The following is a 15,873-nucleotide window of genomic DNA, read 5'->3' on the forward strand; positions in this document are numbered from 1 at the left end:
ATTGGAGCTGAGAACAGACCATACTTTAACATAAGGAAGTCGGGGGTTGGAAAAGGGGGGAAATGTCTCCTTCTTGAGAAATGTGTCGGTTTAAATGAGGAAGATCTAATTTTAGACCTAGAGACATTCATTATTGTACATCGACCGGACAGGAAGATTCACATTTCTTTGCCGTCATCTGCTGGCCAAGTGCACGTGATTGTAAGGGGCGCAGACTGTACTGTATAGACAAACAACATTTACAGCCGACGAAAACATAGGCAGAAACTCCAGGTACAGTCCGACCCTGAACTTAAGAACTGTGGGACAGGCCGGTTGTCTTTCTACTATACCGACATACCAAACTGCTTTCATCCAATCAAGATAAAACGTGACGAAGGCCGTGAACCCTTTATTATTTTTATGAAATTTATCAAACAGTAGGCGATCACAAAACTACAGTAAGACTTTCCTCTTAACTTCCTGTCAAATCTTACACAGAGAAAATGACATCATTAAAAAAAAAAAAAAAAAGAATCACAGTTTTATCAGAACTCTAACAACTTGGTTATTCTACGCAAAACATCAAAGAGGCGAAAGCTTCACGGCACCGTGACGTGAAAGGGGCTACCGGGTATGTGGGCGTCACCCCATTTGACCATGAGGATGTAGTTTCCTGCTTCTTTTACCGTGTACGTCACATTGTACATCTTGTGGCCCGCGTGCTTGACGTAGACCTCCTCGCACGGGGCCCTGGGGCCGTGGACCCCCACCATCAACATGTTACTTCCTGCCGAGAAACCACAGACCAACAATGGCTGCTATTTTATCTGGACAACATATAGTCATTTTGCAGACCAAGCAACCGCCAGGAATATTGAGGAAAACCGAAACATTAGGACTATTCGTATTAGACGCCCGCCTACCTGCTTTGCTGCAGTCCACCATGAAGGAGTTTTTCTGTCCCACAAAGGCCTTGGACAGGCCGGACCCCCTAGGGATCACCTTGCTGGCATCCGAAGAGAATTTCGGCAGGGAAGCGAAAGCGCCCATCTTTCCAGACGACGACTTAGTGACGGTTTCTACCAGTACTGACGAGGTCTCGTGAAGACTGGAACCTCCGGACAAGCGAGGACCTAAGGACACAAGCGATGCGATGATGACGATGACATCTGACAAGGTGAGCGTAGGTTTTCGTGCGGCCCTCCCTCGGTTAGATAACCCATCCGTCGAACCTATACGTGGCGCTGTGGTCCAAACCCACCTGAAACTTTGGCCTTGAAGGGGCTGCCGATGATGTGCTGGGCTCCTGCGTACTTGACGGAAATCAGGTAGCTACCGGGGGCCATGGGGGTGTAGGACACCAGGTAGCCCTCAGCGCATTCCTGACAGCTCATCTGGACTTTGGAGGGACCGTCGATGGTCACGGACAGAGCACCGCCGCCAGCATTACATGTGTTGACCATGAACTCTGATGCCACACCTACCATCAGGCAGTCAGACTTGAGTCACCGTTTTTTTAAGATTTGAGACTCTCATCACCCGGTTGCTCACCTGTGGTCCCGATCTCCAAGCCCGCCCCAGAAGCTGACACCTTGCTGGGGTCTCCCGCCTGGCCTGGCTCTCCCACACGGATTTTAAAGGGGCTTCCAGGTACGTGGCTTCCGCCGAAGCGAACGTCGATGGAGTGGACACCGTTTTCTTTAGGGACAAACCGGATGGCGTGCTGATCTGCAGACGGAAAGAGTTCATTTCGTTTTGGAAAGATTCTGAAAGCCTAATCCACAAAAGCTTACCAATGTCCAGTTGAGTGATCAAACATTCCTCTGTGGCTCCAGAAGGTGCGTGGATTTTGGCATCTATGTGTCCTCGGGCTCCGTTCAGTTGCACTGCAAAGGACGCTTCTTGGTTAACTTTCAGTCCAGAGTCCTGGAAGACACCGGCACCATACCAACAAGACATTCTTTTGACCATTTCAGAATGTTTGGAAAGTGTAGGCACAAAGACATTTCTGACTAATAGACTGAAACTGACTGACTGGTGACTGTAATGTTGGGTCTCACCTGAAGGCTAGTGATGGTTAGGCGGCGAGCGTCATCAGACAAACTGGCCACGGGGACCGTGAAGGGAGAATCTGGTATGTGCTCGTCGTTAAACTTGATGGAGACCTCGTAGTCTCCTGGTGGGAGAATGCGGAAGGAAGATTAGCACGAGAAGATCAACAAGTGGCAGGAAAACAGGTTTTACCAGGCTCTTGGACCACATAGGAGACCCCGCAAGAACCGTCCTTGCGGTCCTCAAATGCTATCTCTGCCTTGCTGGGACCCTCTACCGCTATGGAGAGCCCTCCGGCACCCGCCTCTCTGGTCCAGATGCTGAATTCAGCTGGGATGCCGGCCACGCCACGCTCCAGCCCGGTGCCGCCAGCCCGCACCTTGTGGGCGCCGCCCTCTCCCAAGGGACCCACAGTGAACTGGAAGGGGCTCCCGGGCACATGTTGTCCGCGATACTTGACGTCCACCACGTGCGCCCCCATTTCCTGCGGCACGAAGCGTACGCTGTACGTGCTGTCCTCGCCGCGGATGATCTCGGCATCCTCGCACTTGCCGCCCGGACTTGTCACCTGAGCCGCCATTTCCTGGTGGGCCGCCTCACCTGAGATAGAGCCCTTAGATGACAGGTAGGAGGTCATTTCTTTTCACGGTCACACATACCCTCCTGCAATGGCGATTTTCCGCCAAAGCCGCTCAGACTCTCCCGTCCCAGGAAGTCTCCAAAGACATCTCTAAACGGGTCCCCGACTTGCGTGCTCTCCTCCACTCGGACTTCTCTCTTGGTCTCTCCGCCACGTGTCTTGCTGATCTCGGTGCGCTCGGTGCGCGTGTACGTGTGGCTGCTGCGCGTGAACGTGCGTGTCACCCGCTCCTGCGCTGAAACCATCTGAAACCAGTTGCCTGAGGGAGACAAGCCATGTGAGCGATAAAGGACAATTACTTTCTACTTAGATTAGACGACATAGAATATTGATGCTTACCTGGAATCTTGAGGTTGAGGTCACAAGTGCTTCCCACGGTGGCGATGGCAGGTGCCTGGCGCTTCCTGGTGATACTCTCCTTCATTCTGCCCTCACCAAACATTTTTACAGTAAAAGGGCTTCCTATTTCAACGGGAACACATGTAGGAAAAAGTCTTGACTGTAATGGAAGTGTCGGTTTGGCTGTTCTTGGTCCACAAAGTTTAGTGTTTTGTGACCAACGACTTGTTACTTGAAAAACTTGCGTGTAAATTAAGGTAGCGCTGTATAAGAAAGCGCCCCCCCCCCCCCCCCCTCAAATCAGGGGTAATATTTTACCTGAGACGTGCTGGTCAGCAAACTTGATGTTTATGATGTAGTTACCAGGCTCACTGGGACAGTACGTGACACGACACGTGCCGTCCTCTACATCCTCGCAATTGATGTCGACTTTACTAGGCCCCTCGATCGACAGACCCAGACCTCCGTAACCTGCAGCAACAAAAGCTTTCACTTAAAAAGCGCAGGCAGGTATCAAACAAAATTAGACGTACCGGCGGTCCTGGTGTCTACGATGAATTGCGCCACCTCGAAAGTGCGTCCCTCCAGCAGGCCCGCCCCAAACACTTTGACCTTGCTGGCGTCGCCAATCTCAGACTGCGCTACCATGATTTTAAATGGGCTGTTGGTCACATGTGTGCCTCCCTTTTTCACGCTCACTACATGCTCGCCCACCTCCTTTGGTGTGAATGAGATGCCTAACAGGAGGAAGAAAAAAAATAACGTATGATTCGGGACTTCAAGTCTCGGCTGGCCAGTCGACGCACCAATGTGTCTGTTGGGAAGTCTCTTCAGGAGGCATGCCTCTTCACTCCCTGACGGTGCCCGAATGGTCGCCGTCAGACTCCCCAGATCAGTCTCCATGATCCTCAAGGAGACATCAGTCGCCGTGCCAACGTTGAGTTGAGAGGTGGCGAGAGGGTCGTCACCTACAAACACCCAGACGTAAGCTGCGGAACCAGGAGAAATTGGCAGCGTCCCTTTGCATACCGGTGATCTTGGCGGCGAAGGGGCTGCCGTTGATGTGTTTGTCGTCAAACTTGACGATGATAATGTAGTCGCCAGGGGACGTGGGCAGGTAGGACACGGTGCAGGTCCCGTCTTTGTTATCCTTGCAACTGATCTCAGCTTTGGACGGACCTTCCACCGCCAGAGACAAACCGCCTGCGCCCACCCGGACAGTAGTGTTAAGTGTCTCCGCATGAGCTTTACCATCCACTATCTTACCTTCTCCGGCATCCTTGGTAGCGATGGTGAAGACTGCCGGCGTGTTGGCGATGCCGTGGCTCAGACCGGGACCGTAGGCTGTCACGTGACCACTGTTAATGGCGTCCACGAAAAACTGAAGTGGACTTCCTGCAGCAGACATGGAAATCTGTTTTTTTTCCACTTCCTTTTACAGAAAGTTTATAGTCCCGGGTGACTCAGGGATCTTCCATTCTGCACTGAGTTTACCATCCTCAGTAAGCGTTGCGACTTGCGTGTCATATCACAAAAGACCGACTCCAGTTTTTGCGACAAACGGCGGTACCTGGAATGTGCTGGCCTTCGTACTTGATGTCCATCTCGTGCAGGCCACGTTCGTTCGGCGAGTACTTGACGGTGACCGTGCCGTCCTTGTTGTCAGAGATGTGCGGGCGAGCTGTGCGGCCGGACGGCATTCGCACTTCACCTGTCCGGCGCAGTGTGACTACATCGTCATCGGCCCATTCACTCAAACTAAAGGCAGGCAGGCTAACCTGTGATTTCCCCCGTCTGGACGGTAAAGGGAATGACCAGACTGAAGGGTCGCAACATGGCCTCCATGCCATTAACAGGAATCCTGGGATCATTGGTCGCCTAGAGGGACAGGGTCACATAAAAGATCCGATGAAATTCGTTGCCGTGTTTCAATACGCGCAAAAACATAACATTTGGTGGTGAAGAGCGCCACCTTCAGGAACGCACAAGCGTGCCATTAGTAGCCCATCGTGCAGAACAGACATGCGGCTCGTTAGTTTGAAGTGACAAGAGTTCACTTGGCTCCTCATCATTGGCCTGATGGGAAGAAGGCAACACTGAGAAATGAGTCCATCACAGTTCATTTGGACATTTCGGGATCCGCGTGTTAATTAACAGGCATTCGTGAGCATGCTAAATAGAATCTTAATTTGGCGTGCTTTTCGTGATCGCTGGCTCACACAAGACTTACCATTACGTGGAAGGGACTGTCAGGAATGTGCTCCCCCCCAAAGCGGATGGTGATGACGTACTTCCCGGGTTCTGGCGCCGTGTAGTATATGTCAAATGTCCCATCCGTGTTTTCCACCACATCCACATCTAGCTCCCCGCCATCCGGTGTAGACACCTTGCATGTGACTTTCCCTTTCCCAGCAGCCTTTGCGTCTACAGTGATGACGGTTTCCTCTCCGATCTGGATGGTGGGACCGACACCGGACCCTGACGAGAAGGACGCCATGATGAGCTTAGTCATGTGACAAATTCAAAAGTCAACCACTGTACTACCGACAGCGAGATCAACCACAACGTAGACTTGAGTAGCAAACAACAAGGTGGCGAACACTCACCTGGTCCGTGTCCTCCGATGGACACTGTAAAACAGCAAGATGCCCATTAGGATCATAAATAAAGGAACAATTGGGGAAAGCTATAATGGGCCTGACCTGTGACCAAACACTTGCTGGCGTCCCCAGTGGGTAGGGCGTGGATACGGTACGGCGAATACGGGATCTCGTCCCCGCCATACTTGACGGTGATGGTGTAGCGGCCTGCCATATCTGGCACGTAGGACACTGTGTATGTTCCGTCTCGGTTGTCCCGGATGTTGGCCCTCTTGGGCTTTGCCTCAGGATCCTGAAGACACACCAAATCAGGGTCAGAAAAAGAAATCGAAAACATCAAGTGCTTCCCACCACAGGTCTACAAACTGCCCAAGCAGTCAAGCTTCTGAGTGTTCATCCATCTTTTTGTTTGACCAATTTATCACTAAAACTACAGAAGAATTAGAACAAGGAGGAGGACAGAAAGGAAGAAACGGACATGTGCTCTGCTCATACAGTGAGCCGTCCCTCTGGATTGAGAATATCTTCTCAACTCCCTGGTTTGAGACCAGTGGTGGCAGCAACCTGTTGTCAAGTCTGGATACAGTTTGTGATTATGAACAAGAGATTTAGGATGATGATGTTGAAGGGACGAAGAAGTTAGCTGATGATCCGATGTCAGTATTTGCCGTAGAACATACAAAGTTATGACATTCTGCTTCACAAAGGAGGCAGGTATGATGAGATGTCAGGTTGCCATTGTTGGCAGTGGGTGCAAGCGAAGGGAAGTGGGGGAGCGTGCCGTTGGCCTTACGTAGGCTCTCTTAAGAATGGAGAACGGGATGGTTCTCTTGACTATATGAGATTCCCAGACACGGGTGTGCCAGTCCTGCACAAAGATAGCGGCCTGGTGTTCGCATCCGTCAGGATCCTGCAGCCGGCGGCACAGGAGGTCAGCACGGATAGTGTCACTGTCAGTTACTAGCGCTAGCTGACTAACTGAAAGTCAAAGGACTGTCTTGACACGCTTGTCGGACTCACCAGGATCTGAACGGTGAGCAACCCTTCGCCGGCGTCTCTGGCATCAATGGTGAACTCTACCGGCAGACTGGCAGGGACGCCGGACGAATTCAGACCGGGACCGCTGGCACGCACCTTGCTGGCATCATGGGCCGGCAGGGTCTTGATTTTGAAAGGACTAAAAATTCAATGTTTCTACAATCACAATCTTCTTGAGCACAAAACAAAGTGAATGAGCGTTCCTCACCTTCGAGGGACTTCTTGCTGGGCGTACTTGACACATATGGTGTATGGACCATCGTGGCCTGGGGTGTAATTGACCGTGTGCGTCCCGTCCCCATTGTCTATAATACTCACGGGCTCAGTAACACCTGCAAAACCAGTAGTTTCATCTTCAAGATAGAACTGTGATATGTTTGGATGCACTTGATTTGAATTATTCATCAGTCAATCATCACCATCACCTGTGGGCCCAAATATCTGGACCTCCAGAGGGGCTACACCAGCCTTGCTGCTGTCGACCGTGAAGGTCTGAAAAACGTGAGCACGAACGCCACTGCCGAGACCAGGTCCAGAGCAGCGCACTTTGCCGGGGTCCACCACCTCTCGCACCGGTACTCGAAATGGACTTCCTGCAATGAAGGACCGTGAGCTCAAGTCATCTTCAGAGAAGGGAACGCTAGGGGATCAACTCCACCTGGAATGGGAAGTCCTCCAAAGGTGATGTTGACATCGTATTCTCCAGAAGTAAAGGGAATGTACTCCACGCTGCAGCTGCCATCTTTATTATCCTTGCAGGACATTTTGGCCTCTGAGGGGCCCTCAATAGCCAGCCCAAGACCCCCGGTGCCAGCACCCCTGAGGAGGGCAGCACAGGGAGCAGGTGGAGACTTTAACTGAGTTCATTTTGGGATGTACTTGGAAATAAAAACAATTCAAATTTATGTAAGGGTACAGAAGTTACCTGGTCTCAACGGTAAACCGGTTGTGCTTGTTGACCAGACCCTCCTCCAGGCCCGGCCCGCAAGCTCGAACTCGACTCGGATCACAACCTTCACTCACGGACACCCTGAAAGGACTCTTTGGTAAGGGGTCATCATCCACTAACACCTCGATGACATGCACACCTGCCAAGACGAGCCAAGCTTGTAACGCCATCAGGTCATTTGCACAAAGTCAAAGTAGCACTAGTGTAACGCCACCAAGTCAAGGCAAGCCACTGACCATCCTCGAACGGCGTGTAGTCCACTCGGTACGTGCCGTCACCCTGGTCTGTAATGTAGGCGCCCGTGTTGGCGCCCGAAGGATTCGTAATGTAAACTTTAACAGAAGACTGGTAAACACTCTTGGCGTCCACGATGAAATGTGTGGGCACTTCTCGCAGGACTCCTGGTGAAGAGAACACAAATGGGAACAAAAATAAAAAATTAAAGACCTAACACTTCATAAAGATGTCCACTTAAGTACAGTCACAAGGTCTTTAAAAGAGCTCACCTCGCGCTTCCACGCCAGGTCCGAAGACCTTGACGCCGCTGATGTCGAGGGCGGCTTCCACCTCAAGATGTGCGGGGAATTTCGGCACTGGGTGTCCACCGTACTTAATGGTGACTGTGTACACGCCGTGACACTGTGGGATGTAGGTGATGGAGTAGGTTCCGTCGCCGTTGTTCTCCACGTGAACTTCAGCTTTGGAGCCTGACTCGGAGATGATTTCGATGGTGAGCTCAGCCTCTCCGGCTTTGGAACAGTCCACTAGGAAGGAGCCGGCTTCGTGGGCTTTTCCCCGCTCTAAACCAGGCCCACTGGCCGTCACCCTGCTGGGGTCAAAGATGGACTGGACGACGGCCTTGAAGGGGGAGCCGGGGATGTGCTGCTCAGCAAAAAGGATGTTGATATTGTACTCGCCGGGTTCAGTGGGCAAATAGGACACAGAGCAGGATCCGTCACCGTTGTCCTGGCATTCAATCTTGGCTTCGCAGGGACCCTCCACCGTCAGGCCTAACCCTCCGGTGCCCGCTCCCTTTGTATCTATGGCAAACGGGGCCGGTTGGCCCACCGTGCCACCCTGGAGACCCGGACCGTAGGCTCGCACCTGCGAGGTCAGCAAGAAAGCTATTGACTTGACCAAAATGACGACAGCTTCCCCATCTTCATACAAATATCTAACCTTGGATGGATCAGGAGGCAAGATGCCTTCCACGGCCAATGGGCTCCCCGGGATGGGGTTCCCATCATAGCTGATTTCCACACTATAAGGCCCTTCCTCTGGCGGGATGTACCTCACCGAATAACTTTCATTGGCCGCGTCAGATTCCAGCTTGCATGGTATCGGTCGGTTGGATGGGGATATGATTTTCACTTCTAGTTGGCCTTGACCACCGGCGCCCAATGTACTGATGCTGAATTCCTGATCCTTCCCGACGTCGACCTCTGATTGACACATCGCTGACGTCAAAATAGATCTATGCATAACGCGCACAGTACAGTGATCCCCACTAAGAATGCCGAAAATCTACAAGTAATCGACATCCCCATAAAGGATTCGAATTGCCTGTACATTTTCCAAGATGGAGACAAATCATAACTTTGGTTTACATGAATGCAAGGGTTAAAAAAAGAAAACTTGACTGACTGTTGTTTAGACCGTCAACATGGACCTTGCTGAGATCCAGAGGTGGAGCCACAGTGATGTGAAAGGGACTTTTGGGAATAGCGTCACCCCCGTGGAGGACAGTGATGACCAAACTTCCCTGAATAACAAAATAAACACGATGAACGTGACGTAAAAATCCTCAAAGGGACGGAAACGTGCTCCAAACTCACCTGGTGGGCAGCGGTGTAGCGGACTGTGTATGAGTAGTCGTGGTTGTCAATGATCTCAAAGTCTCGCACCACGTCACCTGTAGCTCTGCCTCCGAAATGGACCTCAGGCTGGGCTTTGCCGGCTCCTTTTGTGTAGATAGTGAAGTGTGTCGGCTTTCCCGCTTCTACACCTAAATTGGAAAAAAACATCCAAGTGCTCAACACCAACAGCCGCCGGAATAATAGGACATTCTAGAAAGGTTATATTCATATTAGCTGACCCGATTTACTGAGTCCAGGTCCTTCTGCTCTCACTTTAGCAGCATCATAAGAAGGATCCACTTTTATTCTGAAGGGGCTAATTGGAATTTCCTGTTCCAACAATCAATTTGTACTCTTACGCATCCGCAGGTACTTTGAGATTGACCTTGATTTTTTTTTCTCCTTCTCACCTGGTCAGCAAAGAGCACCATGATAGTGTACAGGCCCGGTGCCGGTGGAGTGTACTTGACCGTGAATGTGTCATTGTCATTCTTGATGATGTCAAAGTCGATGCCGGCCTCAGCGGGTCCGACCACGCCGGGGGCACACTTAATGCCAATGCTGACATCACCTCGGGGGGGCACAAGAGGCCAGGTTTCACTTTGTGCTTGCCGTGAAGACCACAAAGAAGAAGTGGTGCCTTACCTTGCCCTGCCTCACCGCAGTCCACTGTGAAGTAAGTGGGCTCTTTAGCTTTCAGTCCATTTCTCTCCACGCCGGGACCAAAAACCTTCACCTTCTGTGGATGGCTCCCCTCTCCAATGCTCACCTGGCACACAAATACACACCTTTATGAATCTCTTCTGTCGTCGAGTATTTTTTTACTGCAGGGAGCAACAGGAAGCGATTACAGTACCCTGAAGGGGCTGTTGGGAACATTGACTTCATCCCAAGTGATAATGATTGTGTGCTTCAGAGGCTTTATTGGGATATAAACACACAAGAATGTCCCATCGCCGTTGTCCCTAATCTCCACATCAATTGGGAAGCCTTCAGCATCCTGTGGAGAATATCAACGGCAAGTGGGCATGGTAAAGTAGGCAGGCAGGCAGGCGAGTTGTCACCTGAGCGTAGAGCCTCAGCTTTCCGCCGCCGGCTCCTCGGCTGTCGATGGAGAAATCTGCCGGCTTGTTGATCATGCAGCCGACGGGTTCCAGACCCGGTCCGTAACACCTCACCTGGGGATCGGACAACGGCATACTGAGCAGTCAAAAATGTCCAAGGACTGACAGTTTCTGTCTCGCCGGAGCCACCTTTTCTGGGTGGAGGTCCACGGCCGCAGGGAGAATGCGTGCCATGAAGGGGCTGTCTTTCACATCTTCGTCGTCACATATGACGTGGATGGCGTAGTCGCCGGGCTCGGTGGGCCAGTACTTCACATCACATGACCCATCTCCTTTGTCATCGCACTCGATCTTTGCCTGAGACGGACCCTCGATAGAGAAGCCTAAGCGGTGGTCAAGTGGTCAATCTCGGTCACCTGGCTTCTTTTTTTGGGCCGTGTTGCCATTTTGAAGTGTGAGGACATACCCAGCGTTCCCACCTCCGTCCCGATGGCCTCCACCACGAAGTCAGCGCTCTTGCCCACCAGGCCCGTCTCCAGACCGGGACCCCAAGCCCGCACCTTCTGAGGCCCAGCTTCCTCGCTCACATAGACCTCAAACGGACTGAACACACCCAACGCAAAAAAAAAAGTAACAAAGATTCTACTTGTCGAAGATAGCAGCCAATAGGTGCACCTGCGCGGGATGCTGTGAGCCCCCCAAGTGATGGTGATGATGTAACTGCCCGTCACGATCGGATAGTAGTTACATTCGTAAATGCCGTTGTCCGCCTCCACCATCTTCACGGGCTCCTCCAGGCCATCTGAATTGAGCAAGGACAGCAGAAGCTAAACATCAGCGGCACCGTAACCTTCATAGATTCATATGCGTGGCGAAGATGCTCACTCGGTCCCTTCACCGAAACTCGGAGCTCGCCGGTGCCGCCGCCTCGGGTGTCCACTTTAAACTCGGCCACTTGCTTCACCCTCAGACCTCTGGGCTGCAGACCTCGGCCGGACGCCCTGCAGGCGTTTGGGCTACAGGCTGTGTGGACCAGTCAGAAGAAGCTCTGGTTAGATTGCGTTCAAAACAGCTTAGGTCGCTGTTAGTCGTGGAAAAGTACCAAAAGGTGAAACGATACGATTATCTGAAGACAAAAGAGGAGACTATTCACATGAATTAGCTGAAGAAAGCAAGAAAAATGAATTGTAGGGCGACCCAAGCCACCTGACGCCAGCGAGCGATCGCTAGGTTGCATTTGGAGATCGAGATGATGTAACACATGCAGTAAGGACTCATTCCACACACAAATACGCTCGCTCGTTGTTGGTGTCGAATGAGGACGCCGCCCAAGGAAAAGCGGACTGAGCCATGCTGGCAAGCAGAGTCCAGGGGGCGCAGACAGGCGCCGGTCACAAGCTCGACCCCCCCGCCTCTACTAACTTGGTCGCCTGGGTTTTGGCGGTGTCGGAGGAGGGCCTTTCCTTGGGGGAGTGTGTACTGACGGAGGTACAACCTGCACAGGAGACGCGGCGGACACCGACGGAGGCGGGGAGACGCTCTGTGGGACTGACCAAGGGAGGAGGAAGTGTCAAGTGTCCGAGTCCAACCGTCGGGCATCCAAGTCACGCGATCAGGCCAACACCCAAATCACATGATCAAGAAACCAAAGTCACATGTCATCAGGGTTTGAAGGCATACCTTGTGCTATGAGGACAGGGAAGGGGCTCCTGGGAATCTCCTGTCCTGCAAAGGTGATATGAACGGTGTGCGGCCCATCCAGGACTGGAACGTAGGTGCATCGGAAGATGCTATCGCCTCTGTTTTCCAAGACCACCTCCACGGTGTCCCTGCGACCATTCGAGTCCACGATGATCACGCCCACATCGCCGGCGCCAGCGCCTGGTGATCCAAAAGGTAGGGAACATTTAGGGGACATGCCACGGGGCGGGGCCAACGGGAGGTCATTATCACACAGATGCTAACCTGCCGTGTAGATGTCAAAGTAGGTAGGCTTGGTGGCCACGTTTCCCACGTGTTGCAGTCCCGGGCCACGGGCCTGCACCCGGCTCGGGTCCCCCATGGCTTTGGAGACATGGACCATAAAGGGGCTACCATTGATGTCCTGGCCCGCAAACAGAACCTTTACCTGTGACAGAAGGACTCAAGTTAGCACTCAGCTATCATCAGCTGTTTGAAGAACTTACTTTATGGAGACCCTCCACTTTGGGCAGATAGACTACCGAGTATGTTCGGTTTTTGTCGTTGTTGGGGATCACCCGTGCCTAAAACGAACACATCGGGGATATTGAATTCCTTTGAAGCTAAACAGTAATTCTCGTGGCCATACCTCTTCCGTGTGCCCTTCCAAGTCCTCCACGTAAACCAGAACCTCGCCCAGTCCGGCCTCCACCGTTTCCACTAGAAACTCTGCCGGCTTGAGAACCACATTACCTCGAGGTTCAATGCCTGTGACCCAAAGGAGAAGAACATTTGATCAACTCTTTCTTGAAATATTTGGAAGTAGATGCTAGGGGACTTTGCTAAACATGAATGAAGACCGATAGCCTGAACTGAAAACGTTTTCATTTTCAGTTCAGGCTGCAACACCAGATATTCTACTGCTGCCAACAGAGAAAGGCCTGTCTTTTGCTACCGGAAAAACATAAGGTGTCACGGTGACAGGTTTCCGCAAATCGGCATGACCCAAACATCTAATGTTTTCCTACCCACCTGGCCCAAATGCTTTGGCCTTTTTTGGATGCAGTGTCTTGGCCCTCAAAGGGGCTCCTGGCTTCAATTTGGCTTTGGGAAACTGAGACAGGTAGGTCATAACAGAGTGTTCGTCAACGTTGGGGTCCACGATCTCCTCTGGAGCAATTACCTGCACGTACATCGAAATCCTGACAGTTTGCTAAGGAACCTCGACCACCACACGTGAGACACAATTCAAAGGAGAAAGACACATGGTGACACGAAAATGAACCTGAGGTACACCCAACCAGTCGTCGGCCTGCTGCATGGCCTCTCTGGCGTTCTCCACCGGCTGGCTCGGATCCCACATTTCCCAGTCTGGACAGAGACCTGAAGACAACACCATGCATACTATTCAGGGCCCACCACTGTCTACTTGCCCACCAATGTCTACTTCCCGTCCGTTCTGTACGGCTAAGAGTTTTCGCTGCTCTTACCGGGGGCGCAGTTGTCCACCAGGGCTCCTAGAGCTTTTCCATCCCTCCAGTCACGGTGGAAGTTGGTGATGGGCATTTGGGGCACTTTGTTCTGGATCCAGCCCAGAAGACGCTGCTTGGGCGTCAGCTTCCTGGCTTCCTCGTCATCCTCGTCCTCCCACATTGGCATGGAGATGGAGTAGTGCAGGATCAGCGTCCAGATCAGACCGAGGATCAACTTTAGGTTCCCGTCCACGATGGCTTTGGAGTCTGGGATGGCGTGGCTCATTGTAATTAAACTATTTAGTACATTATTTAAGAAATGCAAACTACCCCGACCCAAACTGATACCATTAAAAAAGTGCTTGAAGACATGGCAAAATGTTCTCTCTTTTTAGGTGTCATTTAACCGCATTTTAGACTCACTGGAACGTCTCACTTCTTTATGACTTCTTTCTGTTCCGTCACAAGTCCAATGAATTCGACTTGGTTCACTGAAAAGACTTCTTTGTTCCACACAAACACTCGTTACCCATAGTAACAGGACAAACACACTGATCATGTGTGATGTTTGAGGGAAAGTGTTCCACGAGCAGGAAGTGGGACAAATGAGCGCACAGGGAAACTATTTGTTAGGCTTCTTGGCACCCCGCTGCCCCCCACAGGATGGAATCACCACCACTGTCCCACAGCCACTTTGACCCAATTTTGACTGAAAAGAACCAACAGCCCCGTGACCCTAAGTCAGTGGAACATGCCGCCCAAATCCCTTCATATGTCACAGGACGCTAGTGAAAGCTAAAAACTCTGACAGTTTACATTTGGTCATGAAGGTATTCATTTGTTCACATTATTACACAAACACACCTGTCACCTATAAAAGACAACAGCTGACACAAAGTCTAGTAAAACGGACGCACACATGTTTTCTGGTCACGGTTGTTTAGAGCGGACAGCTGACAATACAGTATAGTCTGAGGACAAACACACAATTGGCAGCAAGCCTTTATCAAATTTGATTCAATTCCACGCACCATCAGCAGACTAGGGCACATTTAGCCTTACAAGTAACATGTCCCACTAGTACGCCGCAGTTGTTGTACTAGTCTAAATGTCACGGGAAAATCATCCCTATTGAGATAGTCAGTGGGATAAATGCTGTACAGAATGAAATAGTCTATTCTTGTGTACCTGGAGATATGAAAATAATAAAGTGATCTATGTGTTTTGTTATGGGGTATGGTATCGTAAATCCTAAAAGAGTAGTGTGTTTCTATTTTCAGTTGGGGACTTGGGGGATGGCAGAACTCAGCTGTTGCTCTGTCAATCAGGACCACCCCCCCCAAAAAAAAAAAAAAACAGACCCCACCTTTACAAGGCCATGTTTGGAGGTTAGCTTAGGTTTTGAAATGAAGTTGAAATATACCGTCAATCATACATATATGTGGGGACTTCTGCGGCAGAGGTCAGTGTTACTCTTCTCAATTCCACACTCACCAATGGACACCAGCCGGATGTGTTGCCGCTCCAGGAACTCCAGTGCCACCGACACATTCTCCAGCTTCATCTGGCGGAAGTTGGGCCTGGCGTGGTACCTGCGGTACATGTTCTTCTGGCTCAGGACCTCCAGCAGCGCGATGAGCCTCAGGCCATCCGCCAAGTCCTTCTGCAGGTCCAGCATGCGCTTGTGGACGCTCTTCAGGTGCTCGTTGCACCACCTGGTGAAGGTGTTCTGCTGGATCTTCTTCCACGGAGCGTCCTCGGCCAGGTCCTTCTCCGTGGCGGGCATCTCCTCCGCTTCCGCCCCATCTTCCGGCTCCTCTTCCCTGACAAAGTTCTGGAGGTGCTGCGGCTGCGTCATGGCGGTGCCGGCGGTCGGCGCCACCTGGAGAGCGCGCCGAACCAGCGCAAAAGTGGCACGAGACGAGCCGCGGCGGAGGGAGCGAGCGTGTGCCTCAGAGTGCAGGACTCCCTGGAATGTTCCTGCCAGACCGTAATAACACGCAGCCTGATAGCCAGCCGCCAGCTCATTGGATCGAGGGGGACCCGGGAGGTGGGGCCGGCCAAGCTCTATTTTTAGAGTACACGCTCAGAGGGACACTCCAGGCCGCTGTGATGTCATCAGTCATCAGCTAACATTTTCCTGAAATGTCATAAAGTTAATTTTGATGTTTTGTAGCGCGGTGAAGCATCACTATCTTGCT

The 15,873-nt window shown here is 51.6% G+C and overlaps 1 protein-coding gene across 6 annotated transcripts; it reads right to left on the bottom strand.

The window, feature by feature from the left end:
- Positions 1-257: 257 nt before the first annotated feature.
- LOC130928203 (filamin-C-like) lies at positions 258-15,664 on the bottom strand. 6 transcript variants are annotated; one of them, XM_057854532.1, is made up of 49 exons: positions 15,167-15,664; positions 13,691-13,939; positions 13,486-13,583; positions 13,233-13,383; positions 12,850-12,968; positions 12,707-12,784; positions 12,486-12,648; positions 12,201-12,401; positions 11,943-12,068; positions 11,406-11,543; positions 11,196-11,322; positions 10,987-11,123; positions 10,710-10,903; positions 10,521-10,634; positions 10,313-10,456; positions 10,102-10,225; positions 9,867-10,027; positions 9,696-9,786; positions 9,436-9,605; positions 9,245-9,362; positions 8,780-9,042; positions 8,107-8,704; positions 7,837-8,001; positions 7,577-7,739; positions 7,310-7,470; positions 7,077-7,244; positions 6,860-6,983; positions 6,634-6,790; positions 6,407-6,523; positions 5,716-5,905; positions 5,620-5,643; positions 5,244-5,491; positions 5,000-5,089; positions 4,792-4,891; positions 4,584-4,724; positions 4,280-4,408; positions 4,043-4,216; positions 3,820-3,981; positions 3,547-3,750; positions 3,332-3,484; positions 3,014-3,136; positions 2,694-2,933; positions 2,227-2,634; positions 2,043-2,158; positions 1,776-1,908; positions 1,534-1,710; positions 1,244-1,462; positions 906-1,115; positions 258-769 (listed from the first exon to the last, which is right to left on the bottom strand). In XM_057854532.1, exons 1-49 carry the CDS (start codon positions 15,528-15,530, stop codon positions 582-584), a joined length of 8,412 nt encoding a protein of 2,803 aa, XP_057710515.1. In that variant the 5' UTR covers positions 15,531-15,664; the 3' UTR covers positions 258-581. The 6 variants fall into 6 exon arrangements, with proteins under 6 accessions (XP_057710515.1, XP_057710517.1, XP_057710516.1 ...); XM_057854534.1 differs by lacking the exon at positions 11,943-12,068 and having other exon boundaries at positions 259-769; XM_057854533.1 differs by lacking the exon at positions 5,000-5,089 and having other exon boundaries at positions 259-769.
- Between the last annotated feature and the right edge of the window lie 209 nt (positions 15,665-15,873).

The sequence above is a fragment of the Corythoichthys intestinalis genome, chromosome 13 (assembly GCF_030265065.1).
Source record: "Corythoichthys intestinalis isolate RoL2023-P3 chromosome 13, ASM3026506v1, whole genome shotgun sequence".
NCBI classification, from domain to species: domain Eukaryota; kingdom Metazoa; phylum Chordata; class Actinopteri; order Syngnathiformes; family Syngnathidae; genus Corythoichthys; species Corythoichthys intestinalis.